The sequence below is a fragment of the Myxocyprinus asiaticus genome, chromosome 35, assembly GCF_019703515.2.
Source record: "Myxocyprinus asiaticus isolate MX2 ecotype Aquarium Trade chromosome 35, UBuf_Myxa_2, whole genome shotgun sequence".
Taxonomy (NCBI): Eukaryota; Metazoa; Chordata; class Actinopteri; order Cypriniformes; family Catostomidae; genus Myxocyprinus; species Myxocyprinus asiaticus.
The window spans coordinates 17,385,258-17,413,245 of record NC_059378.1 but is presented as its reverse complement, the minus strand read 5'-3'; the positions used below and the strand labels follow the sequence as shown (position 1 = coordinate 17,413,245).

Below are 27,988 nucleotides of genomic sequence, written 5' to 3'. Positions count from 1 at the left end.
CATCACTGGCAAAAATAGTGGAGTTGTCAGAAGGATTAAGGATGCAGCAGGACAGAACATTGTTTGGAATCATTATTTTATTCATCGTGAAGCTTTGGCATCAAAAGGAATCCCACCTGAGCTTGAAGTGGTGATGAGAGACATTGTTTAAGTTGTGAACTACATTAAAGGTAGTGCTCTTAATAGCTGAATTTTCAAGGCCCTGTGTACTGAAATGGTAGCCGAGCGCACACATTTACTCTTTCATACAGATGTGAGATGGCTGTCGAAGGGCAGGGTGGTCAGCCGAGTGTATGAATTGAGGGATGAAATACATGCTTTCCTAACTGAGAAACTGTCTCCTCTCGCAAGCTCATTCATTGATGAGAAATGGCTTTTTAACCGTGTCTTATCTTGCTGACATATTTTCTGTTCTAAACAAACTGAATCTAAAATTACAAGGAAAGGAGGACAATATTTTCAGACACTGTGAACAAATTCAGGCTTTCATTTGAACTTTGGCAGCTGCGACTCAAAACACCAAGCTACTATATGTACAATGATGAAAGACATTGAAGAAAATGGTGTGTCAAAGAAATCAGTCGCTGGCCTGACGTGCCTCATTCAGTCACATCTGGATGCACTGATGGGGAATTTCTCTTGTTACTTTCCCCAGGAGAAGTTCAATTTATTAAAAGACAAGCAGTGGGTGAAAAATCCCTTTGACTTTGAAACCCCAGATTCAATCACTGAACTGAATTTAACTCCTTCTGAAGAATCAGAAATGCTGCAACTAACCTGTGATGGCACACTGAAAACTCATCACAAAACAGAAAAATTTTCTTCTGGATTGGCCTCTCCAACGAGTATTCCATGCTGAGCAAAGCAAGCATTTCATTGCTACTGTCCTTCACAACTACCTATATGTATGAAACTGGATTCTCAGTTTTAACCAAAATTTAGACGAAACAGCGAAACAAACTGAATGCTTCTCCGGACATGCGTGCTGCCCTATCGTCCTGCGAACCTGTTTGGGACCAGATTATGCAGAATAAGCAGGCCCACCCTTCTGACTAAGTAAGTTATATACATACACACTCTCACACACACACTTTCTCTCACACACACACATACACACACATATATATTAGTATTCTTATTGCTTGACTTGATTGCATGTAACATTTTAAGTGGTGGTTGTGTATATGGGTTGTGTCAATTTAAAAAGAAAAATAAGGTCGCTCTTAAAAAAGTTTGAAAATCACTGATTTAGACAAACAGACCAGGGACTTATGCAAGGATACTATTTGTTGATTTCAGTTTGGCCTTCAACACCATCATCCCTGCTCTTCTATAGAATAAATTAATCCAGCTCTCAGTTCCCACCTCTATCTGTTAGTGGATCACCAGCTTTCTGACAGATAAGCAGCAGTTAGAGACTGGGGAAATTCACCTCCAGCACATGTACAATCAGCACTGGTGCCCCCAAGGAAGGTGTACTCTCCTCACTACTCTTCTACCTCTACACAAATTACTGCACTGCCAAGGACCACTCTGTTAAGCTCCTGAAGTTCACAGACGACACTGCAGTCATCGGCCTCATCCAAGATGATGATGAGTCTGCATACAGAATGGAGGTTGAACAGCTGGCCGTCTGGTGCAGTCAAAACAACCTGAACACGCTTAAAACAGTGGAGATGATAGTGGACTTTAGGAGGAACACCACAGCATTAACCCCGCTCACAATTCTGAACAGCACTGTGGCTGAAGTGGAGTCATTCAGGTTCCTGGGCATTGCCATCTCACAGGACCTGAAGTGGGAGACCCACACAGACGTAATTTTGAAAAAGGCCCAGCAGAGGTTGTACTTCCTTCACCAGCTGAGGAAGTTCAACCTGCCACAGGTGCTGCTAATCCAATTCAACTCAGCAGTCATTGAGTCTGTCCTGTGTACTTCTATAACTGTCTGGTTTGGTTCAGCTACCAAGTCAGAGCTCAGAAGACTTCAAAGGATAGTTAGGACTGCTGAGAGGATTATTGGCGCTCCCCTACCCACTCTGCTGGAACTGTACACATCCAGATTGACGAAAAGGGCTGGTAAAATCACTCTTGACCCCATTCACCCAGCACACTTCCTTTTTGAACTGTTGCCCTCTGGCCGGTGCTACAGAGCACTGAGTACCAGAAGAATCAGTCACAAGAACAGTTTTTTTCCCTCAGGACATCCACCTCATGAACAGTTAAAACTGCCCCCAAATACTTTCCTTTATGTCAATACAACCATGTGCAATACTCAGTCCATCCACTCCTACTTTTATTTATATTTCATTTATATTTTTTAACTTATCCTACCTCTTCTTCAATACATTACATCACTTGCACATGACTGTATATCTGTATATATAATATTCGAACAACTTTATTGCTCTATTGTATATTTCTCTTTTTTATTGATGTTATATATTATTTTTTACTTTTATGTCACTATATGTATATATGTATAAATGTATATGTTTGTATGTATGTATATATGGTTGCATTATCTTTGCACTGGAAGCTTCTGTCACCATGACAAATTCCTTGTGTGTGTCAGCATACTTGGCAATAAAGCTGATTTTGATTCTGATTCTGAAAAGAGCTGATTGCATGATATGCATCTGTGGCATCGAGGGCATGGGAAAGCACCCTTACCGCTTTCTCTCTCGCTGGACAGATGCTTGACAACGCCCCCGCTGCCACAGCGTCTTTCTAAAGATGCTGTTCCGCAAGTGTTTTTAATGTGAATGGCACATCCCGCCACCTGATGAGCATGAGAGCTGTGTTTGCTGTCTGGGCTGCGCCCATGCATGAGCAGCTCTCATGGAGACAGACTGCCCTCACTGCGAGGGCATGAATCTCCAGACATTACGCTCTAGGATTGACCTTGTTCTGAGGGAAGGTCCAGCCTCTCGTGCACTCCCAACCACCTCTTCTGTGTTAAGTCCCGAGGAACCACATGAGGAAGCACGGCGGGGCAGTGAGGTTGAGCTGGAAGTATCGGGAGTAGAGAAGGATCTTGCGTAATGAGCTCCGGCCCTCTATTGGAGCACATGGCCTCATTAAGTTTGGTGGCTCTGACAATGAGGATGATGTTGTGTCACTCGCAGCTTCGGGCAAGTGGATCAGGGAGGATGTTGCCACCTCTTTTCCCAGCTAGGGTGAAGAGCGTGCACATGCCATGGACAGGAGCTTACTCGTGAGGGCAGCTGAAGAGCTCGGTTTTGAGTGGTCCCCTCCAGAAAAGTCTCGCCTGGCCGATAAAAAAGGCTATTCAAAACTTCCTCCTGTAGAACAGGCAGTTGCAGCTTACCTCTACCATAATACTGCCATGGGATGGAAATCCCGCCACGCCCACCCTTCCAAGCCCTGTCAATTGATGTCCACACTGGCTGGAAGAGCTTATACAGCAGCGGGCCAAGCTGGTTCAGCACTCCACAACATGTCAGTGCTCCAGGTTTTTCAAGCTAAGCTTCTTCAACAAAAGAATGAGCAGGGATCCCGAGCTGTACAAAGAGCTTTGCACCGCTACAGATATGGTGCTGTGAGCCACAAAAGCTACCACTCAGGTCATCGGCAAAACAATGAGCAACCTGGTGGTTTTGGATCAGCATATTTGGCAAACCCTCACAGAGATGCCGCAGAGAAAGCCGCCCTCCTCGACACCCTGGTATTGCCCAACGGTGTCTTTGGCAACACCATAGAAAGCTTTTCAGAGGGCTTCATCACGGCGCAAAAGCAATCTCAAGCGTTAAAACACTTTCTACCAAAGACAAGTAGCACTTCCCCTTTCCCGGCATGCTCCCGATCTAATTTTGGTCAGCGCCCAGCAAAGAATTCATTTCTTGCTGCCCCAGCGCAGCCAAAAGCTACTAATGACCCGTCAGTGAAGCCATGTGGCCCAAGTGTAAGCACCTACCATCTCAGCGTGAAAACGTGCTGACGAAAAAAACTCCGGCCGGGTAATAGAAAATTTACTGACATGCCCAGCCCTGTGAAGAGAAGCCCAGAGCATGCTTCCCCATTATGGTTCATCAGGAACAGGACATTGTTCAAAATGTTGCTTCTGTGTGTATTACTCAAACAGAGATTGTTCTTGCAAAAGAGAAAAAATGCGGCCATTGTACAAACACGGGACGTTCACACATTTTCTCTTCACGTATCATGCACCCTGCATGTTATGCTCAACCGCTTCCCTATGGTGAGCGGTGCTTTATCGCCTATAGCAAGTGAATCAATTAACCCGCTGTCCTGCTACGCAGACGCGTGGCGAGCCCTCACGGGCGTGTCAGACTGGGTGCTAAAAACGATTGAGTGCGGTTATACGATTCAGTTTGTATGCCAGACACCCCGCTTCCGACCACAGGATGCGCTGGTGTTGCACGCAGAGATTTACTGTCTCCTCGCAAAATACACGATAGAGACTGTGCCAGACTCCGACACACACAGCAGCGTTTACAGCTGTTATTTTCTCATTCTGAAAAAAATGGCGGGCTTCGGCCCATTCTAGATCTGAGAAGCTTGAATCGTGCGCTCGCGAAGCGCCCATTCAAAATTCAAAAAAGATCTTATCGCACATCCATCCTCAGGACTGGTTTGCATCAATAGATCTGAAGGACGTGTATTTTCATGTACCAATTGCACCGTGTCACAAGCGGTTTTTGAGATTTGTGTTCGAGGGGACTGTGTATCAATTCAAAGTCTTTCCTTTCGGTCTGTCTCTGGCTCCCCGCACTTTCACGAAATGTATCGATGCGGCGCTCGCCCTATTGAAAATTAACGATGTGCATGTTTTGAATTACCTCGACGATTGGCTATTACTAGCCCAATCAGAGGCACTACTGAGCGAACACAGAGAATTGCTGCTTTGCCATCTTAAAAATCTGGGTCTGAATGTCAACTAGGCAAAAAGCACACTTTCCCCCATCCAGCAAATCTCCTTTTTAGGGGTTTGTCTCGACTCTGTGAGCATGCGTGCGTACCTCACGAACGAGCGCATATAGACCATTCTCCGGTGTCTGTCTCAGTTCAAACTGGGGAATACATTGCCACTGAAGTCATTTCAGAGACTGATGGGTTTTATGGTGGCAACATCCGCCGTCACACCGTTAGGTCTGTTACACATGAGACCTCTCCAGTACTGGCTCAAGCTCAAGGGGCACAATCCACATCGCGCCTGGTGCCTCGGGCGCATGCGCATCGCAGTATCTCACCGCTTTCTGGATGCTCGAGCAACATGGACAGCGCCAGCTTTCTACTAACAGGATTATTCTGGGTCAAATTTTCAGAAGAAAAGTGGTGACCATAGATTAATCCAACACAGGTTGGGGTGCGGTGTACATTGAACGGCCGACTTTCGGCACCTGGACAGGTGCAAAACGGGCACGGCACATCAATTGCCTAGAACTACTGGCATTCTTTCTAGCTTTGAGAGCTTTTCATTCCGACATTGTGAATCACCACGTGCTGACTCGTTCAGATAACACAACAGTAGTGGCATACATAAATTGCCAAGGCAGACTCCGATCACCACAATTAATGAGCATGACACATCGCCTCCTCCAATATAGTGGGAGTCATCTCTCATTGCGTGCGACACGTGTCCCGGGCCGTCTGAATTTCAGAGCGGATCTGTTTCATGCCAGGGAACATTACCAGGGGAATGGAGACTTCATCCTCAGACAATGATGAGGATTTGGGAAATATTTGGCAAAGCAGAAGACGACCTATTCGTCTCCGCGGAGAATGGCCACTGTCCCCTTTGGTACTCCATGTCCCAAGCCCGCTGGGTGTGGACGCACTGGCTCACAAATGGCCAGCGAAACGCAAGTATGCATTTCCCCGGGTGCTCCTCCTTCTTTCTGTCATAAGCAAAGTCCGAGAGGACATGGAATCAGTTCTGTTAATTGCGCGGAAATGGCCCAATCAGTCCTTGTTTCCACACATGATAGAAATACTAGATGGCCCTCCATGGGAAATACCGCTGAGGAGAGACCTTCTCTCTCAAGCACAAGGCATGATTTGGTATCCCCAGCCAGAGCTGTGGAACCTATACGTGTGGCCTCTGAATGGAGCAAGTCGGACGAGCCAGAATTGGCTCAGTCTGTGATGAACACTGGAGGCTGGCTTGTCATTTAAATGACATTAAACCTATAAAAGGCTACATGCCTAGGTTTTATCAAGGCCCTTTAGGGGACAGGTGGTTCGTTTGCAAGCCTTCTTTTTTTCCACCATTTAATTCGGATGAAGAGCAATCTATGCATATGTTACACCCGGTGAGGGCATTGCATACATGTGTTGAGCGCACTCGTCAGCTTAGACTGTCGGATCAGCTCGTTATTTGTTATGGAGGTGCACAAAAGGAATGTCCGTCTCCAAACAAAGGCTCTTTCTCTGGATCATTGATGCGATTGCCCTCGCTTACGAATCAAAGGGCGCGAATTGACCTATTGGCGTCAAAGCACATTCAACCAGAGGCATAGCCTCTTCATGAGTGTGCACAAATGGTGTGTCCTTACAGGACATATGTTTGGCAGCAGGATGGTCCTCGCAAAACACGTTTGCACGATTTTATAACCTGGACATGGCATTCATCTCCTCACAAGTCCTCTATGTACAGAGTGCTTCTTACATTCAAGGGGGTGAGCCCAAGCCCTTATTATGTGTGGGCTACCGACTATAATCAACACAGCCGCCTGATTACGTGCTGTTGAACTGCCCATTGCCAAACAAACTTGTGCCCTTTTTAAGTACGGGCTTCCCTGTCATTTTACATAACCTCCTGCATACAGACAGTTGTAAATTTCCCATAAAGTCACAAGTACTGTCATTGTAATAAAACATCCTTCCCGACTGGGCTAGTGATTAATTCATACTATATGACTATATAGTTCATATAGCCATTCTAAGTCCTCCCCTCCTGGCTCACCATGAGGTTTATTCACTTGCGGTATACTCATGTCGGCCGCCGGCCCACAGGACAGCGGTGTCATGCTCTTTTAATAAGTACTCCCATAAGAAATAAAACCTACTTTTTCTACTGTTGTGAGAGGGTTAATAAACCATACTGTGTATGTCTATATGGTTCATATAAACTCCAGACTGGGTTAATTTCCATCTGGCATCCGCCATGTGGGACTATTCATATACACTTTAATATGACTTATAAGTCATCTGCCTGTGGCCTGTGACTCCTTATAATATCTCTCTTTAGTTTTATAACTCTGGGAGTGTAATGTCACGTAGTGCGGCATTATGGGATTCCGTTCCCCATGTTGCTTTCGGCAATGTTGAGTAAACTGAATTGATAGGGAACGTCTCTGGTTACACATGAAACCTTGGTTCCCTGAGATAAAGGGAACGAGACATTGCCAAAGCTGGCCGCACTACTACTTCAGAGTTTCATATTCGAGTGACTCACTCTTGTCCCTCAGTCAAAAAATTCTGAAGAATTTGTGACTGAGCGCCCGCTTATATAGGCCTAATGCGTGCCTAAAGGGGCAGGGCTCATACACCATTGCCAATCAGAGGATTGGCATGATTGTATGAGAGTTTCAACAAGGTCGTGTAAGGACACTTCCCCATAGTGCTTACGGCAATATCTCGTTCCCTTCATCTCAGGGAACCGAGGATACATGTGTAACCGAAAAGTTTTCTTCTGTTTTCTTTGTCAGTGTCGTTTAGAATATTTAGACATAAAAGTTTTGCAACAGACAATTCTGTACCTTATTCAAACAGGTTTCGCTATCCCTGTCACGCATCTTACTGGTTCACAGGTGCATTTAAAATAGTCTGTTGTTCGACTGAAACCAGTCCGCGAAATACTGCACTGCTCTGCCCTCGTGCTGCTATGATTAAGCCGTGTTGATAACTGACCCATGTAGCACTGTTTCATTCCACTTTTGAAGCTAGCAAAATGCGTACAGGTGACAGGGGAAGGCTCATTTATATTCAAGAGGCGATCCCCTGCCATCCTACATTTCAGAAATGAGCTTGCGGGCTACTTGTGTGTGTGTGTGTGTGTGTGTGTGGTGGGGTCCCTTTCGCAGTGTACAAAGCGCACAGTTGACTGGGGCTGGCAAGCGTTATTTTGCGTCAGGAATATTAAATTAACCATGTGGAATACCAACAGTGGCGCTCATAATTCAGCAGTGGCAGCGCCACTGCAAAATGCATATAGGGGAAACACTGAATAACTCTATAAACATCTGATACTGTTTTGCATTTTGGAATATTCTGGGTTAAATACAACTTGGGTCAGTAATGCTTATGTGAATAATCCAATGTTATATATCAGATGTTCAGAACAAAATATGCAGTCTACCAGGACAAGCATGCTAAACAATTCATCTGAAAAATATGTTATATACTATTGGTGATAAAATGTTATATATCATCGCAAAGGGGAGGATCTCAGCTTTCTAATAACTTAGAACTGTAGATTGAGCTTCTAGTCCACTCAGAGGCCGAGATATTCAATGAAACAACTGGGGTTGTGCATGAACTGAAAATTAGACTGAATGTCTATGGATGAGTACATCTGTGAGGGCTGAAATGCGTTACAGCGCTACCTACATTTCAGATTTGCATATTGTGATGGAAGGTGATAGAAGAAAAAAATATTTTTCTTGTACTTGCTGCCATCTAGTGGAATATAATAAGACTTTACAGAACCAGAATTACATACTTACAAAGTAAAATCTTTTTCATCCTCATAAGATTGTAAACATATACTATAATGGAGTGAAAGGTGAGCTTTTAAATTTGAGTGTGAAAAACTGCAGAAGACAGCCCCAAAATACACCAGAGTTTAAGAGGTTAAGTCCTACAGACAGCATCTTTACTACACTAAATAATTACAAATCTTCTCTCAGTTTTAAGAACTGAAGAATTCATGTAAGGGGTTTACAGTTCTGCTTTAAGCCTCTAGTTAATTTTCCCTAGGCTTACATCAAAAGTCATTAATGTAATAAAAATTGTTCCTTTGAAGTTAAAATTATTTTGTGTTTTATTTTGGGCAGGAGAAAGAGCTTTATTTGTATTTAACCCAGAATATATAAGTAGTCCAAATGTCCTGATTACTCAGGAATTGAAGCTGCAGACTTCACCTTACCAGGTTGGCAGTCATGGAATACTCATTATTGCTATCCAGGTGACACTCCCCATCATTAGGAACAACAATGCCGGACATTTTGCTGTCCATCCCAAAATGAGAGTCTGCATCGCTCACAAATACCAGCAACTTCATGGAATCATTTCGCCAGCCAATCCTGTCCTGAGGTGGAAGGGACATTTCCAGGAATTTGGAACTTAAAAGATACAAAATGGCATCCCTCCATAAAAGCAAGAACCAAGTTGCATGTTGATACATAGGTTTACAAGAGAGTCTGTGGAAACTGACTCACCCCACACACTGCTGCCTGCATGATGGCGTCAAAACCACACTCTGGCACGTCAATGTTGGCTGATACTTGCTGTTTTGAGATAATCTCATTAAACTTGTCTGTACTGCTGGTTAACGATAGCATATGTCTGTATCCAAATGTGGGCAGACATTCAAAATCAACACTCCTGTAGAAGAGAAAAGTGATAAAAAGATATCATTTATATGTTTGCCTATTCTCTAAAACCGTTCAAACTCATCTCATAGTTCTCTTCTAAATGGAAGATGATGTCATGTGATGTAACTCATTGAACTCATTGGACATAAACATGATCAACCCCTGTGATGTTTCACTGGCTGTTGCAATCTTATTTGTTGGATTGATACACTGAAAAAAAAAAAAAACATTTTAACCTAAAAATTAGCTTCATGTGGTAACAATTAAAGTAACCGTTTTTTTTTCCCAAGTCAAAAATATTATCACTGATCTTTATATTAAAACTGATGAACTAATATATAATTGATCAGTTGTTCACTACTCAATCAACCTGAATACTGTACATTAGGTTACACCAACAAAACTAAAGGTTTTAAAGGTTAAGTCAGGTAGAAATAGCTCCTTAAAGGGATAGTTCATCCAAAAATGTCTCATAATTTACTCACCCTCATGCCATCCCAGATGTGTATTACTTTCTGTCTTCTGCTGAACACAAAAGAAGATTTTTAGAAGAATATCTCAGCTCTGTAGGTCCATACAATGTAAGTGAGTGGTGGCCAAAACTTTGAAGGTCCAAAAAGCATATAAAGACAGCATAAAAGTAATCCATACAACTCCAGTGGTTAAAAACATAGCTTCAGAAGCGATATGATAGGTGTGGATGAGAAACAGATCAATATTGAAATCCTTTTTTTTACTATAAATTGTCCTCCCTACCCAGTAGGTGGCGATATGCACAAAGAATGCGAATCACCAAAAACAAAGGAAGAATGTACTAAAACATTTTAGTAAAAAAAAGACTTAAATATTGATCTATTTCTCATCCACACCCATCATATCGCTTCTGAAGACATGGATTTAACAGCTGGAGTCATATGGATTACTTTTATGCTGCCTTTATATGCTTTTTGGACCTTTAAAGTTCTGGCCACCATTCACTTGCATTGTGAGGACCTACAGAGCTGAGCTATTTTTCTAAAAATCTTTGTACGTGTTCTGCAGAAGAAAGAAAGTCGTTCACATCTAGGATGGCATGTAGGTGAGTAATGATGATGATGAGAAAATTTTCATTTTAGGTGAACACTCCCTTTAAGGTAACAACTGCAGGTTACCCCTTTTTAGGGTGCAATGGCAGGCTCTTTAGATCAGGCTCTTGTTATGTTTTGCAAGAATCACCTGCAGGGATTGGCCAGCTCCTCAGGTGTTATCTTGATGAAAGGCAGGACTGGTTTCTCCACAAAGGAGCCGAATCCTAGTCTGAATTTGCTGGTAAGACTAGCCATCTCTTTAGAGAGAGATGAGCCCAAGTCTTTGATCATTTTGAGATCATCATACATAGAGGCTGACAGGTCCATCAGATAATAAATGTCCACCGGATGGTCTTCTGGTTGCTGCACTTTAATCTGAAAGCTCAGCTGACTTCCTGCAGAAAGCAAATGACAAATAAAGCTCAAAATGGCACAAGTTCCAATTGCACATTTCAAGATTCCAGTGTGGTATAAATGTTTTCCAGGTCAATGTCTAAATCAGAACAATCTTCAGCCCCCACTATAACTAGTAGACATTATGTAGATCATATGTAGTCTCTAAATTACTACATGTTTCTAATCTTACCGTAAGGGGGAAGTACCTCACTTGTGATGGAACAGCTGTGGTTAGAGAGACATTTCTTGATTTTTAAATCTGTGACACCCAATTTTTATTTATTTTTACCTGGTCTAAGCTGGAGGCGCATCTTCTGTGGCATTACGTATGAAACGTTGGTGTGGCCAGCACTCTTTCCTAACCCTTGGTCCTTCAGCACCTTGACATTTGTGATGGGGAACTCCACAAACTCGCCCGAACATCCCTTCTGAAGAAGAGCCTCCGGTGTGTCGCATCTCCCATCGATTGAGAAAAAGTCAGTAAAATTCTGGATAAACAATCATTTAAATTATTGGTAACACTTGACATATAGTGTTGCATGTTAATATACTGTAGCTAATTATTCCAATGGAAGTACCAATGATTAAAGGCAGCTCTACAAAATAACTGCATAGTAAGCACGTTGTTCATTAGTACATAGTAGCATACTTAACGATGTAATAGCACAATAACATGAACACTGTTATGTAAAGTGTGACCTGTCATCATTTACTCGTCACCTGTTCCAAATCAGTATCAGTCACAAAAGATGTTTACGTCTTTGACGTAAAAAAAAAAAAATAAATAAAAAAAAAAAAAAAACCCTTGTGAAATGCGACTTAAAGCGTCATATACGATTTGAGAGAAACTGCAAATTAAGATTTTGGGTTTGTTCCTCACACAAGGTTATCGTATGACTTAAGAAGAAATTAAATCGCGTTACGCTGAAAATGGTTAATGGGCTTTTATGATATTTTATGTTGTTGTTGTTTTGTTTTTCTCGCGGAAGAGATAAAGTCAGTATCGGAACGAGATTAAGTAAATGATGACAGAACTACTCCTTCAAGAAAGAGTCACTTTGTGAGTTGTAAACTGAACACTCTGGTCTCTGTTTTGAAAATAAAAGGAATTATGACGTTAGATCCGCTTTACCTGCAGTGTGCACCAGGCGCACTGCGGCCCCAGCTGCAGACACTCGTCACAGGAGAGAGCGCCGAATTCAGAACACGTCCCTGCACAAATACAACACAGTGTGGTTTGTGGACGCGGTTCGCTTTTCTCAATGCAACAAATGTTTCTCACGCTATCAAAACTATCAAGTCAGCTGATATTTTTTCACTCTCTGTAAAGTAAATGAAAGCATATAGGCAGCCTATTTGAATATTTTGATTTATTTTAATAATTGTTCTAAATAATTAATAATTAAAAAGAGTATTAATAATTTTGAGTAAAGATGGAATCAAGAGTAGAATGAATAATAATAATAATAATAATAATAATAATAATAATAATAATAATAATAATAATAATAAAAAATTCGCATGTATGTGAAAAGTAGCCTTAATCAGTTTTTCAATCTTACCTTTGACAGTGCTAAGCCAGAAGTGAAGGACAAGGCAGAGTGAAACAATCCCCATTAGTCCTCACGGTTTCTGATCACAGGAGAGAAAAATAAAGTTCACATTCTCACACAAATGCGGGATGCGATCACGTAGCGCGAGCAGAAGCTCTGATCTCACCTGGACGGACAGACTCAGCGCGTGTTTACCTGCCCAACTTTTATATGCACTTCCGTACAGGTGAGAACACAACAGGTAACTCACTCTCACAGAAAACTACATGACAGTGAAGTGCATCACAGCTTCTCTAGCGCACCTGACTTTGGATCGCATTTCTGATATAAAAAAGAAATACATTAACTTTTATGAACTCAAAAACAGTTATTTTAGACATCTAGTTATCAGGTCAATAATATACAAATAGCATATAGCCTGTTGGCTATATCTGAAATTAGAACTACCCAAAGATATTGAAATATTTGAAAATATTTTAACGAATTTACTCACCAATATAAGCAACATTCAGTCAAATCACCATATCACAATCTCTTATCACTTTTATTCGCTGTTAACAGATTTACAGTATGCTACTTTATGGCCTGCAGTTATTATCCAGATTCTCCCTTTTTACGCTTTAAATAATAATAATAATAATAATAATAATAATAATAATAATAATAATAATAATCGAGCATGTTTAATGTATTAAATATGTTATTTCTGGTAGTCTAGCATTTAATGGTAATACATTTTTCAGCTCGGAAGAATTGTCTCTACATTAGTCTGTCTCACTTCTGCAAACAATCTTATGTGGTGGATCTTGCGACACTGAAAGTGAGACTATTGCCTTGAAAATTTGGAAATGGGTAAAGCATAATTCGAATTGTTAATCTAGAGTGGAGAAGTATTGGGACACATAAGCCACACTTAAAATTTATAAATGCATTGCATTAAAGAAATAATAATAATAATAATAATAATAATAATAATAATAATAATAATAATAATAATAACCAAGGGACTTTTAATTTAAAGTAAGACACCACAATCACTTTTCAAGCAAAACATTTAATGTTTTCAGGTTTTAAATGATAAATCAATAGATGGGCAAAATTAAGGCAAAAAGTATTCCTGGTTGTCAAACTTTGTGGAACATACATTAATGTGATGTACTACATCTCTAGTTACTCTGTTTGAACACCTGTACAAACTGAGAAAGGAAATGACTTAATACATCCGCTAAAAATCATAGTGGGAACAATTGATAAAGAATAATTGCAAAATCGCTTTGAAATGTTTGTTCCAAGAGAAGGTTTATCATCCTTTACTTGTAGATGCCACTTGGTTTGGCATTCATACATTTATGTTTGTGGCTGATAAGGATAGTTTACCCCAAAATGAAAATTCTGTCATCATCTACTCTCCCTTAGATTGCTCCAAACCCATGTGACTTTCTTTTACCTGTGGAGCACAAAAGGAGCTGTTAGGCTGAATGACAGCCTCAGTCACCATGCACTTTGATTGTATGTAAAAGATGCAATAAAAGTGAATAGTGAGTGAGACTATAACATAATGCCTAACATCTCCTTCTGTGTTCCACACAACAAAGAAATACAGGTTTGGAACAAAATGAGGATGAGTACATTTTGACATAATAAGTGTCCAAATACATTCTGGGGCCACTGCATATATATTTTTATATTTGTTGTTACGTATAATAATGTTTCAGTTGTGGAGTTTAAAGTATATTGTGTTTATCTCATTATGGCACACTTATCAGTTAAATGTAATTAGGGCTGACAACAAGCCTTTAGCAAACATAAAGGTTAACCTAATGCCACGACCCCACAATGAATCATGCCTTATCAACACATTACTATAGATATCAAACATCTGCTCGCTCCCATCAATATGATCACAACAATCCTAACCGCTTATGAAAAACACTTAGAATGTCAATACAGTTTAAATATCTGGCTGTCACAAACACGTCTTGGGAATTATTTAGTCGAGATCTTCTGCATTGTACACTCATTGGCTGAGATTTTGAAATCGTATTGAAATCATTTCGGAAATCATATTTATCTGTCTCTCTCCGTCCATATAGGGAACAGTCGGATGCTCCCATAAAGCCTGTGGGAATCCCCATGACCTTGAGTAATATGAATATTCGCTGAGTGTGGTTGCATGTGACACATTCTTCTCTGTATGGCTGAAAACAGGTGTGTGAGAATCAGTGAGCCACGCCTGGCTGCAAAGAGCATGTGACTCAGCCTCTGTCTGAGACTACAGAGAGCACAGACATATATTGATAAAACTATGTCAATGTTTAACCTGATAAGTTCTACAAAATGAGAGTAGATTATTGTTTCCATAATTCCAAAGAATGGCAATATGTAATGATTAACAGTTGAATGCACAGGCGTAATTTACAGGTGGGACATGTCCCTACTACTTTTTGCCTTTGCCAGTTTTGTCCCCACCAGCTTTCATCAGGTAAGTGTCTAATGCAGAAGAAACATCTCCTGTTCTTGAGCAGGAGTTTCCATTTCGTTCATCTTTGTTATAATAAGTGTCAAACCAGCGCTGGAGTTTTGTAATTTTTATATTATAATGAGTGCCCGTTGCGGATTTTCTCTTGCGCATCCAGACATGTGCTCTACTCGTGCTCCTTTCCAGTTAAATTGCAAAGCAAAATGTAAACAGATGCACTCATGATATATATCCACTAACGCTGGATGTCCCCACCACTTTTTTAAACAAACTGACGCCCTTGGTTAAACATACAATATAGGAGTGGCCGCCAGCATGAGCAGGTGACATGAGACAGGTGCAACCTCAGGAAAGATTTTACTGTTACTGTAGCTGTAATAATAGATGGAATAATGGCTAGAGGAGAATTATTTCATTTTCAGAAAACAGATTAATGTGTGCTCAGAAGAAATGTTTGTTGCTTAGAGGTTGAGCAATGTTCAATAAAAATGCAGACAAATTACAGAGACTATTGTTGACATACAGGAAAAGTATAGAGCTATACAATTATTGTGGATATCTTATCATTGCTTAGATAATTTAGTCTTGGAAGACTTTGATGTGAAATGTTGGAGATCATATTGAAATCTCTAACTTATGACTGGTACATCTGAGCACATGTTGAGACATTGAGTGTGTTTACAGGCACACCAATATGCAGATAAAAACCAAAAATCAGCTTTTTCACAAAATCAGACAGCTCTACATATCAGCTAATAAGGCAGGCAGAGGCAGCAGGGGAACAGCATGAGGCTGGAGATAAAGTGATGGTAAACATAAGCAGAGTTTATTGAATAATCTTAGTTGCGTCTCAGTGCTCAGTCTCAGTCAACACAGTTCAACAAGTGTTATTGGTAACACTTTACAATAAGGTTCCATTCGTTAACATTAGTTAATGCATTAGGTATCATGAACAAACAATCAATAATATATTGTTTACAGCATTTATTAATCTTTGTTAATATTAGTTAATAAAAATACCATTGATCCAGAGTGTTTAATTTGGACATTTATTTAAATGTTGCCTCGAGCATATGGCTTAACCCCAAATTATGTATTAATAAATCCCCTTTCTGCTGGTCAGAGTGGATTGTGAGGGAGGTTAATACGCTCGGTGACCTATATGAGAGTGAAGTGTTGAGATCCTTTGAAAATCTGGTTTGACATTTTGATTCCCAGATCTCAGTTTTTTATATATTTACAGCTGCAACACCTGCTCTGTACTAATTTTGGGAGTAGCATATACCCCCTAAAGCGGCATATACTCTGGGAGTGGTGATTACTGCTTTTGGAAAAGGTCATGAGGCATCAGTGTATTACTCCCTGCTATTTCAGAGTCTGGGGGACGGAGCTTCAACTTCTCTCAAGAGATTATGGGAGAAAGATTTAAACTTTGAATTGGAGGAGGGAGTGTGGGCTAGGATTCTAAAAAACTCCAAGTCTACATCTAGAGATGCAAAGGGGCGCCTTATGCAATTTAAGATTTTACATCAATTCTATTGGACCCCCTCTAGATTGTATAGACTTGGTCTTAAAGACACACCTACTTGCTGGCGATGCCAGTCAGAGGAAGGAGACATAATCCATCTCTTTTGGGCAGTGGCGGACTGGCCATTGGGAGAACCAGGACTTTTCCCGGTGGGCCGGCCATGAAATGGGGCAGCACGGGCCGCCGCGTTTTGCAGAACGCGCCACAAAATGGCGCCATGGTATGCGGAAGGGGGCAGCAATATACAGAAAAGGACAGCAACCCCGCCTAAGATCCAGGAGTTTTGGTTGAAGGTTCAGAGTCTTGTGTGTGATGTGTTGAGCACTCGGCTTTCATTTTGCCCCAGACTCTGTATTTTGGGCGATGGGGAGGCCATCGACGTTGAGAATAGACACATATAGAGTTGGGTCCTAACTAGAGTCATGATTGCCAGACAGGTTCTTTTAAGGGGTTGGAGGTCGGCTGGAGCGCCCTCATTTCATGAGTGGTGCTCAGAGATGGGGAGGGTAGTGGCCTTTGAAGAAGGGTCATTTAGAAGACTAGGAAAATTAAATCTGTTTATGGAGAAATGGGGGCGGATACCTGACATTGCTGGACGTGTAATTATTATTATTCTTTTTTATTTATTTTTTTTATCTTTTTATTTTTGTGTGTGTCTATAATCATGTGTATATACTCTTATGTGACCACAGGGATGTTTGTTGGGGGTCAGGGCGGGGTTGGGGATTTGGAGGGGTGGTTGTGAGGTTTAAATGTTGATTCCTTTGTTGATTATATGTTGATTTATATATATATATATATATATATATATATATATATATATATATATATATATATATATATATATATATACAATTGTTCATTTTTAGTTCATGTTAGTTCATAGTGCATTAACTAATGTTAACAAACACAACTTTTAATAATAAAAAAAATATTAGTATACATTGTAATTCACATTAACTAATATTAATAAATGCTGTAATGCTGTTAGTTCATGTCAACTTATTTTGTTAAAGTTAACAAATGGAACCTTATTGCAAAATATTACCATGTTATTATACCAGGCAAAGACAATGGAAAATTACTGCTTCACAACATCGTCCCCTTGAAGACCTTGAACAGGAGACAACTCCTTATCTCTAACTTGAGAAGACAGTACAGCACACAACTTAAGTCTAAGCAGAAATAGCATATCATAGCAAGAAACAATATAAAAAGCAAAGTAATGAGTAAAAATGAATATATAAAATAAATGTAAAGAAATGTATAAGTATATAAGACAATAATATGAAAAAATTAAAGAAACGACATAAATGAAGTACAACACAGATGTGTGTTTGCTCTCTTGAAGACACACACACACTTAGGTTGCTTTTAAAACTCAGATAAGATCTTTAGATTCATCAAGCATAATCAGTGTAAGATTGTGAATGTAAACGCGCTCATTGTGGATAACACCTCTGAAAATTTAATGGAGACACATTCGATTACTGGGGTCTTTTTTTAAGGAGAAAGAAATTGAGGAGCTGCAGACTCCATTTCCTGTCATTGCCAGTGCTCTCTACTCTGTAAAAATGTTAACCTGTGATTGTGACCTGCAAATAGATCTATTTCTACCTGATCTAACCCTTAAAATTTGTTTTGTGGTGGAAGCTAATGACTTGATTTGACTTGAATCAAACAAGTTTATTTAGATGCTACCAAATGTTTTGCTACTTTTTTTTTGTAGGAGAAACATTATATACATTTCATTTGTGATTTTTCTTTTCTCTGGGTGTGTATCTGTGTGAGGAAATAAGATCTGCAAGAAAGAGATAGAGCCATGGAGGGATGGAGATAGAAGATAGACAGCTGGCAGCGTACCAGACAACTGCAATCAAGACTATGAAGTTCCTTCTACTTTGAGTATGATCATTTCTTAAAACTTTGTTTGTATGTGTGTGATAGAAATGACATTCTCCTTCACCAATTTTCTGAAGGGATAGTTCACCCAAAAAGGAATATTCTGTCATTATTTACACACCCTCATGTTGTTCCAAACCCGTATGACTTTCTGTCTTCCTTGGAACATAAAAGGACATGCTTAGCAGAACGTTAAGGACTGACAACCTCAGCAATGTGAAAAATGTCTCCTCTTGTGTTCCACGAAAGAAAGCCATATGGGTTTGGAACAACATGAGGGTGAGTAAATCATGTCAGAATTTTCATTTTCATATGAACTATCCCTTTAAGCGCTACCTGTTAAGTCTTCTCGTTACAGCAGATTGAATACGGACACACAGGACACTTTGCTCAAAACAGATTTTGGCTGTATCACACTTGTACCAGAATAGAGTAACTCACCCCTGTAGGCCTTGGCAGCTAGCATGCTGTCTTCTCTCTCACCAAAACCACAGCAGCACTCAGAATATTGCGATACTAGAGTGTATGAACATCAGTCCGTCTGGCAGTGTGTGTCGGAAGCAACAGTACACTCAAACTATCACAGTGTGGCTTTATAGAGCATGACGCCTGTGCTCCCTTTCTCACCCACCCATTCACCCACTTTTCTGCATGAATGATGGCAGCAACTGCAGGGCTACACACACAGCCTGAAGTATCTTCATTAGCAAGAGAAAGAGAGAGAGAGAGAGAGAGAGAGAGAGAGAGAGAGAGAGGCAGAGGCAGACAGGCCAAATGGGCATGTGTGACTGTGGATTTTGTTTTTTTTTTTTTTGTATATGTGTGTCTGTGTGTATTGCATGTTGGTCAGTTGGTTTCTGTTGTCTGTCAGAGAACAAAATTGATGCTGTGCTGAGTAAAATCTGTCATCAGTGTCAGGTGCTTTTGTTTTACTGTAGATGGGTCTTAGCAATGTCCAGTATGCATGTGTGTAAGTGTATGAGTGTTTGTGTGTGTGTTGGAGGGCAGCATTCACTGCTCACCGGAAATGAATGGCACTGAATTACTTCTCATTCTTCCTTAATGAAGTATGAATAGAACACAAAGAAAGAGGGAGATCATAGACAAAGAGAAGACAGAGAGTTAGAGAGAAACTGAGAGAGGGTAAGTGTCTCTTTTATAAATAGTCAAAGGGAAAACAATGTGGGCAGTGAGAGCTTTGTGGTTATACTATTTCAGACAAACACACACATTTACCTAGATACCTAAATAAGGACATACCATAGACTTCTAATGTTTCAAATGAAACTAAATATAATTACTGCAGACTAGCCCCACCCTTAAAAGAAAACTTTTAGCATTTTAGAATAATTTATTTGTTTTAAATAAATCTACTTTTTGAATACTTTTGACCTTTGAGGACGTCCCCGTTGACTTCACACACACATTTACTTAGTTATTTAAACTAGGACATACCATGGACTTGTTTTCATATAAAGATAATCATAATTACTAATTTAATAATAATAATAATAATAATGCATTTCACAACTTTAATGGTTCATACAGTCCTGGAGCGCATTAAAATGATAGTTCGCCCAAAAATGAAAATTCTCTCATCTTTTACTCACCCTCATGCCATCCCAGATGTGCATGACATTCTTTCTTCTGCTGAACACAAACTAAGATTTTTAGAAGAATATTTCAGATCTGTAAGTCCATACAATACAATAAGTGAATGGTGGCTTAAATTTTGAAGGTCCAAAAAGCACACAAAGGCAGCATAAAAGTAAGTGGTAAAAGTGGTTAAATCCGTATCTTCAGAAGCGATATGATAGGTGTGGGTGAGAAACAGATCAACATTTAAGTTCTTTTTTACCCTAAATTCTTCTCCATGTCCAGCAGGTGGCGATATGCATGGAGAATGTGAACCACCAAAAACAAGAGAAGAAAAATATGGAAGTAAAAGTAGAGGTTTATACGAACAAAGGACTTAAATATTGATCAACATGTGTTTTTTGATTGACAGGTTGATGTGATGGGGTGATGCTGGTATTTAGATTGAAAAGGTTAGACACAGACTTCCCTTCTACATAACATCCCTCAGCCAGTTTCAAACACACACACACACACACACACACACACACACACACACACACACACACACGTGCACACACATTCAAGCACAGACATGTACATATACACATACATGCACCTAACCTTCACACTCCTGCCAGGATACATGCTGTTTGTTCTATCAGCTGTTGGGAGGAGGGGAAAGAGACAGGTGTACGTGCTATAAAATATGAATTTGTAATTAATATAGGTCAAGAAGCCAACATGGGATGGAAACTGTAGGAAACGACAGGGAGAAAAAGAAACAAAGAAAGAGTGGTGTCTGTATACATACACACTCTTTTTAAATGACTTGAGTCTGGAATGGAAAACATACTTCACACACACACACACACACACACACAGAGAGAGAGAGAGAGAGAGAGAGAGAGAGAGAGAGAGTGAGTGAGAGAGAGAGAGAGAGAGAGAGAGAGAGAGAGAGAGAGAGAGAGACATGCAAGGTGCCTGTGAGTCTTAGACATAATCTCCTGGATTTATGATAAAACCCTGCAGGCTGATATTACAAAGGGCTCATCGGTGGGGCCGCTCTCAGCTAAAGAGGTGCGAAATCACTTTCTAAAGGGCTTATAGCAAAAATTAGATTTTCTAAACATAGATATAAATTTGCTTTCGACATCAGTAAAGTTAAAAATCAGAGCAAAATACAAAAGTTCTGAAGATACTATGTGCGTTTGTATGTTGAGGGGAGTTCCATACAGTTTTTGTTGCCTAGACCATACCGCCATCTACTGGTCAATGACAGAATCTGAAAACCTATAATTTAGAAACTATAATTTGAACAGTGACTGTTAAAGAGATAGTTAAATCAATGAAAATTCTGTTATTCTTTTCATCCTCATTCCCTTCCAAACCTGAATTACTTTTTTTTTTCTTAAGCGGAACACTAAAGGAGAAGTTTAGCAGAATGTCTGAGCTTCTCTTGTCCATACATTGAAAGTAGATGGGGAACAGGGACTGTCAAGCTCCAAAAAGACCAAAAGGGCCATAAAAGCATTATAAGCATTATATACAAACTTGTGTGCTATTTTTCAAATATTCTAAAGTCATCTAAAGCGCTTTGTGTGAGCAAGAGACTGAAATGTAAATAATTATTTACTGAAATTTTTGGCCTTGGACATTTTTCTTAACAGCTGTGGTCACCATTCACTTTCATTGTAAGTAAAAAAAAACAGCTTGGACTTTCTGCTTTAAATAACTCCTTTTGTGCTCCACAGAAGAAAGAGAGTGGCATGGGTTTCGAGAGACATTAGGATGAGTAAATTATGACAGAATGGTGATTTTTGGGTATACTACTCCTTTAATGATCTAAATCCATGCAAATTGTAAAATCTTTCAAAATAAATATAACTGCCTTTGAAAATATCATTGAAGATGATAAAGAGGAGAAGAAGATTGGTAAAGATTGTGTAGCATGATCTTGCTTTCAATACAGTCAACATGCCTGCAAGTCTTTAGCATAAGCTCTTGGCTTTAAGGATAAAACCCTGCTGGCTGGAATTAGCAAGACCCCATTAGCAAGGTCCCCTCTCTGCTAAATAACTCAGAAATTAAGTATTCAATAATAAATAAGATTATTGAAAAACCTAAGATGCATCCCAAATTGCACACTTCTGCCCTATTCTATGTCATTTTAAAGTGTTAGTAGTGCAAGTAGTATGTTAACACAGAAAATGCACAAAAAGAAGTATAAATAATTGTAAATAATGGAGAATGTAGCAACTAGATAAACTTCAGTGAAGATAGCACCTTATAAATGTAATTTGAATGATTTACCATCATCCCACGCTGTGTGAATATGTACGTTGTTTGAGATACAAGTGTTTGACTGAGGTTTGCTAATGCGCTAAAGCTAGTGGTAACACATCGCATGCATTTGTAACGTCACTTCAGTCAGCTGTTAAATGGTAAATGCTTTAGTGTACAATAGTAAAAAACTGTTAAGTGTTCCATTTCGGGCAATAAGCGATATAAACCTGAGGGCACAGTAGTGTGCCGGGGGACAAATGACCACCATTCAGAAGATGGAGGAGGATGTCAGATACCTGTGACTAAAACATCAGGCCTACATGAGTTTAGAGGGGACACAGGCCTTTTATTTCATTGCAATAGCTTGGAAGTGCTCGATACAAGGAAAAGAGCATCACGCATCCACAAGTGCAGAGGGGAAACAGGCCTTCAGTTTCAGTGAAATACTGAAGATAGGCAAAAAAGACCAAGACCCAACTCCATTACATTTTGAAGTAAAACCCCTGCCACTTTCTCTGTTTCAGAGCGTCTCTCAACACCCGACTCCACCAGCTGTGAGGGTCAAACCCCTTGCTAGTTCTCCCTTCCAAACATCCTCAGTGGCAGCAGCACAGGTGGTTAAATGGGCCTCTCAATACCCGACTCCACCATATATATACACTGCCATTCAAAAGTTTGGGGTCACTTAGAAATGTCCTTGTTTTTGAAAGAAAAGCTTCCACTGGACAGAGGAAGATTGAAAAAAAGTGTTATGGACATCTAAGTTTGAGGAATTGGATAACAAAGTAGAACATTTGTGAGATGCAGTACAAATGAAAAGATGCTGGAGGAGTGCTTGATGCCATTTGTCAAGCATGGTGGTGGAAATGTGATGGTCTGGGGGTGCTTTGGTGGTGGTATAATCAAGGCTGTAGCAAGGAATTCTGGGCCCCCTGACTGTATATTGGTCTGGGCCCCTTTCATTTAAAAAAAATACATTAAAAATGTGTTGTGGGCCTCCCTTGACCTGTGGGCCCCTAGAACTGCTACCACCTTTCACCCCATTAGCTACAGCCCTGGGTATAATGGGAGATTTGTACAGGGTAAAAGGGATCTTGAAGAAGGAAAGCTATCGCTCCATTTTGCAACGCCATGCCATACCCTGTGGATGGTGCTATATTGGAGCCAGTTTCCTCCTACAACAGGACAATGACCCAAAGCACAGCTCCAAACTATGCAAGAACTATTTAGGGAAGAAGCAATCAGCTGGTATTCTGTCTATAATAGAGTAGCCAGCACAGTCACTGGATCTCAACCCTATCGAGCAGTTGTGGGAGCAGCTTGATCGTTTGGTACATAAGAAGTACCCATCAAGCCAATCCAACTTGTGGGGGGTGCTTCAGGAAGCATGGGGTGAAATTTCTTCAGATAACTTCACATTATTTCTAACCTTGTCAATGTTTTGACTATATTTCCTATTCATTGTTCAACTCATTTGATGTAGGTTTTCATGGAAAACCTGACATTTCTAAGTGACCCCAAACTTTTGAATGTCAGTGTACAGTATATATACAGTATATATAAGTAGACAAACCTGCAGGACTCCTTTAGAATGTACCCTGTCCTGTAGGACTTCTGTTCCATCCTGCAGGATTCCTGCATGATCCCTGCACAGGGAACTACAATCCTTCAGGATTCCTGCAGAACTTTTATGAAGGGGTATCATGAACCCCATTTGTGCTTGTAACGATATAAATCACAGCCTTTCACGGTTTAATAATCGCACTAGGATTCTAAATAGAGCGCAACAGTGCCAGCCCGTTTTTTCAGCCGTCTGGGTTCTGGAAGTATTTTCCCCATTCATTTCTTCCATAGAATTTATAAAATCCTTCAAAAAAGGGTTGTAAGCCATGAACCAAACCAACCGGCTCTGAGGTGAATCACAACATCACTAACTTAGTTTTGAGGCAAAAAATTCGTTGAAATTCGAACATAAAGACAAAGGAACAAGGCTGTGTACTTACTGTCTTTTATGAGGGCACAAACTACACTCTCATGAAGCATTGTGAATGATGTAAGTCGGTCTCCCTTCACTCTTAAGCTACTTAAGAGTGATAATAAATGTAAAATATATTGTTTCTATACTTATAATCAACAACCTAAAACCAATAGTCTTATATATTCCCATCGCTTTTAATTCAAAGTATAGAAACAATATATTTTACATTTATTACCACTCTTAAATAGCTTAAGAGTGAAGGGAGACCAACTCAGTTACGTCATTCACAGTGCGTAATAGGAGTAGGCGGTCGCTCCGAGGCAGGTTTTGCGGGTTTCATTGGCCGTGGTTCTCTGATTAGTGGATTTTTTTCTCTGCTGTACCATGGGTAATGTAGTTGTTTACCATGAATTATGCCGTCAAACATGATTTTTATACAATTAAGTCGATATAATGCAGACGGATGGCTTCAAAAGAAGCATATACCATCAAACCTCGTAGCTTAAGGTATGTCTGTATTTAAAGGTTTATAAGTTATCGTTGAAAATCAATTCATCTATGGGAAAAATGAATGGGATTTTTACTTCCGGAACCAGACTGTTGTGCTCTATTGTGCAACCTCTACACAGAAGCAAAACACTCTTGAAATCAAGTGATTACAAACCAAACACAAGTTTGAGCTCTTTTATTTAAAAAAAAAAAAAAAAAAAATTCCACAACAGAAAAAAAAAAAATATAGAAATAAAAACCAAAACATTTAAATTAGAAATGTGAAAATAAATTGAAAAGCAGCACACATTTTTTATTTTTATTTCTGTATGTGCTGGTGGCAAACGTTCAATGAACAATTGTAAAAATTCAGCATTTTATCAACAGTCCTGTACTGATACAATGTGTGAATTATTGCTGTTCTGAAACTTTTATTTTGACAGCTGAAATAAAGAAACCGTATCTGTCCAATGAAACTATGATGTGCTCCTCTTTGACCCACAATAGTCACCATGATAAAATTACACTTTGGTTGCTTAGATCAGACCTCTAAATGTGAAGAGGCTACAGCAAACTGAGAAATTTCCAGAGAGGGTAGTTCTTGTGGATTTTTGGAAAAAACAAAACACAAAATGCAGGAAAAAATACACAAGCCTTTCTTTTGCGGCATCTATCGGGAAGAAACTGGACAAAAACATGAAGAAATTCTCCACACGGTCAAGCTCAAAACATCACAATGCAATGTAACAAAAAATGCAAAAAACAACAGAAAGACATACAGATACAAAAACTTAACGTGTTAAAGATGAATTTCTGCATGAAACCAGCTCCAGAGCCGGCGTTCTTACACCTGACTGGACAGGATAGACCTGCAACCTGACCAATCGGACAACAGATACAACTCTGAGGTAGATCAAAGGCCAAGCTGACCTGGACATCTAAATACACAATCACACGTAGACACACAGAATTCTGCTTAACTAACTGTATTACAGATGAAAGACTTGCTTAGAAACATGTTATGAACCTGTGATCAAATAATCCCTCCGTCCTTCTGCTAAAAGATGTTCCTGTGTCCATATTTATGACAGCTAGATTAAATCTGAGAGCTAAGAGTTACAAAAAAAGATGCAAATTTCCAAAACAGCCATTTAGTTTGACCAATTCCCCTGTCATTGCAGTAGTCCAAACTATTGGGAAGTCTTCGATTGTAGGCAAAAAAGGTCTTTGGTGGAAAGTGTCATAGTTGAAATTGTATGTTGTTAGTTTTGTCCAATTTAATTAAACTGATTAAATACATTGTTTATTCAGAAACGTGGTGTCTCTCTTCTGAAACATATTCTCAGCAAAACTGTACTGTCATATTCTTCTAAATCTGTTAATTTACATTTAATTCACATAATGCATGCTGTAACCAATATTTTAGGAATTTACAGAGAGAGCTGAAAATCTAGATATTTTAAAATTGACTTGCAAAGTATAAAAAGTCACTAATTTTCCATTAGTTTGGACATTTCTTTCTTTCTACATAAAGAAACATTGCACTTCCTCTTTGTTTGGAAAAATCCTGAAGTGTTGTTAAAAAAAAAAAAAAAAAAAAAAAAAAATCATAATCAGCATGTGAACAGCTTCCCCAAATTCCACAACATCCCTTTTATTAGCCCCACCCAGATCCACCCACACATACCTCAGCTAGTCTGACCCCACCCACTTCAACCAAACAGTCATCATGCCCCGCCACCCACTAAGCCCTGCCTACCCAAATCTTCATTTACTTCTATATCTACCAAAAGACTTTACATATATATTCAATAGAAAGACTGGTTCACAAAAAACAAGCAGTCCCTGAAACAAAATATCTTTGATTCAGAGGAAAATTAGAAAAAAGGAAAGTCTTTGTTTTTAGAGTCAGGTGTGAAGACCAATGGCCAGCAAGCATTGCATCAGTCAATCTAAACCCCACCCTAAAAGGTAAATAATTTTACTTCTAAAAAGGCAAAGAGTGGAAGACCAAAAGCAAACAGAAACCTCTTCATTTTGACTGCAACAGCAAAAATATTTTCTTGTCCGTTTGAGAAACAGTCCGTAAAAACATAATAAAAACCATAAAAAAACTAAAAAAAAAAAAAACGTCATGCATCGAAAGGTGTCCTCACCATCACTCACTACAATATTCACAGACATGGTCTGTGTAAATAGTCCTTGGTAAAAAATAAGCATTTATCATCTTCTTATTTCTTTTTCTTTTTTTTTTTTCTTCTTTTTTTTTAGCAAAATAAATCTCTGCCCCCTTCTTTGTCCACAGATGGTGTAAAATTGCCTTGTCTTGGTTTGGTGAAGAAAACTTTTGCACTTTCAAAAGAGTTTTCTGAGGTTTCCTGTTTATTGCTCATATCAGTCAATTGAATCATGGACAAATTTTCTGGAACCTGTGCATGAGCATCACTTCCTCTCTGATGTCACTTCCTCTAAGAGAAAGAAAAAGCTGTTACCACAGTAACCATTTTCAGATTGTGTCTGGCTCTGACCTCAGACAATTAACCTGTAACAAGAAAAAAACAAAAACAAATCACTCATATTTTACCCTAAAATTAACATTTTATTTTGTATAAATAAAATGAAGCCTATTGTTCTCAATGATTCTCAATGAATTATCATTACTGAAATACAGCAGTAAAAATTCTTATTGTCCAGACAAAATATCACAATGCATTTTTTTAAATATATGAAATATAATTTCTGATTTTGTCTTTAGATTTTGGGGTGAAATATGACCTGAACATACTGTATTCTTGACAGAATTTACCCATGGACACTTCTTAGATTCAAAATAATTGTAGTTCTAGGACTTAACCTAATCTAGGTTTGGTTAATTGAAAATTGAGTATCAATTAACATTACGTGTTAAAGTGATAGTTCACCCAAAAATTATCTCATCATTCACTCATCCTCATGCCATCCCAGATGTGTATGACTTTCTTTCCTCTGCTGAACACTAACAAAGATTTTTAGAAAAATATCTCAGCTCTGTAAGTCCATACAATGCAGGTGAATGGTGGCCAGAATTTGAAGGTCCAAAAAGCACATAAAGGCAGCATAAATGTAATCCACACGACTCCAGTGTTTAAATTAATGTCTTCAGAAGCAATATGATAGGTGT

General features: G+C 39.4%; 2 protein-coding genes across 8 annotated transcripts in view; both read right to left on the bottom strand.

Moving 5' to 3' along the window:
* The window catches only part of itgb6 (integrin, beta 6), a 47,360-nt gene extending 28,347 nt beyond the window's left edge, over nucleotides 1-19,013 (bottom strand). Inside the window, exons 1-7 of one of the 3 annotated variants that reach the window (XM_051673397.1) lie at nucleotides 18,942-19,013; nucleotides 12,601-12,670; nucleotides 12,171-12,250; nucleotides 11,328-11,526; nucleotides 10,791-11,037; nucleotides 9,420-9,585; nucleotides 9,128-9,289 (exon numbers count right to left, since the gene is read on the bottom strand). In XM_051673397.1, coding sequence (XP_051529357.1) covers nucleotides 9,128-9,289; nucleotides 9,420-9,585; nucleotides 10,791-11,037; nucleotides 11,328-11,526; nucleotides 12,171-12,250; nucleotides 12,601-12,655 — 909 coding nt within the window. In that variant the 5' untranslated portion in view covers nucleotides 12,656-12,670; nucleotides 18,942-19,013. Of the gene's footprint in view, nucleotides 1-9,127; nucleotides 9,290-9,419; nucleotides 9,586-10,790; nucleotides 11,038-11,327; nucleotides 11,527-12,170; nucleotides 12,251-12,600; nucleotides 12,833-18,941 lie in introns of those variants that run through there. The other 2 variants (XM_051673396.1, XM_051673398.1) reach the window with 2 other exon arrangements.
* Nucleotides 19,014-25,032: 6,019 nt separating this feature from the next.
* rbms1a (RNA binding motif, single stranded interacting protein 1a) overlaps nucleotides 25,033-27,988 on the bottom strand; it is a 28,263-nt gene continuing 25,307 nt past the window's right edge. For 3 of the 5 annotated variants that reach the window (XM_051673231.1, XM_051673233.1, XM_051673235.1), the window contains exon 14: nucleotides 25,033-27,370. The gene's annotated coding sequence lies outside the window, so the exon portion shown is untranslated. The remainder of the gene's footprint in view (nucleotides 27,371-27,988) is intronic. The other 2 variants (XM_051673232.1, XM_051673234.1) reach the window with 1 other exon arrangement.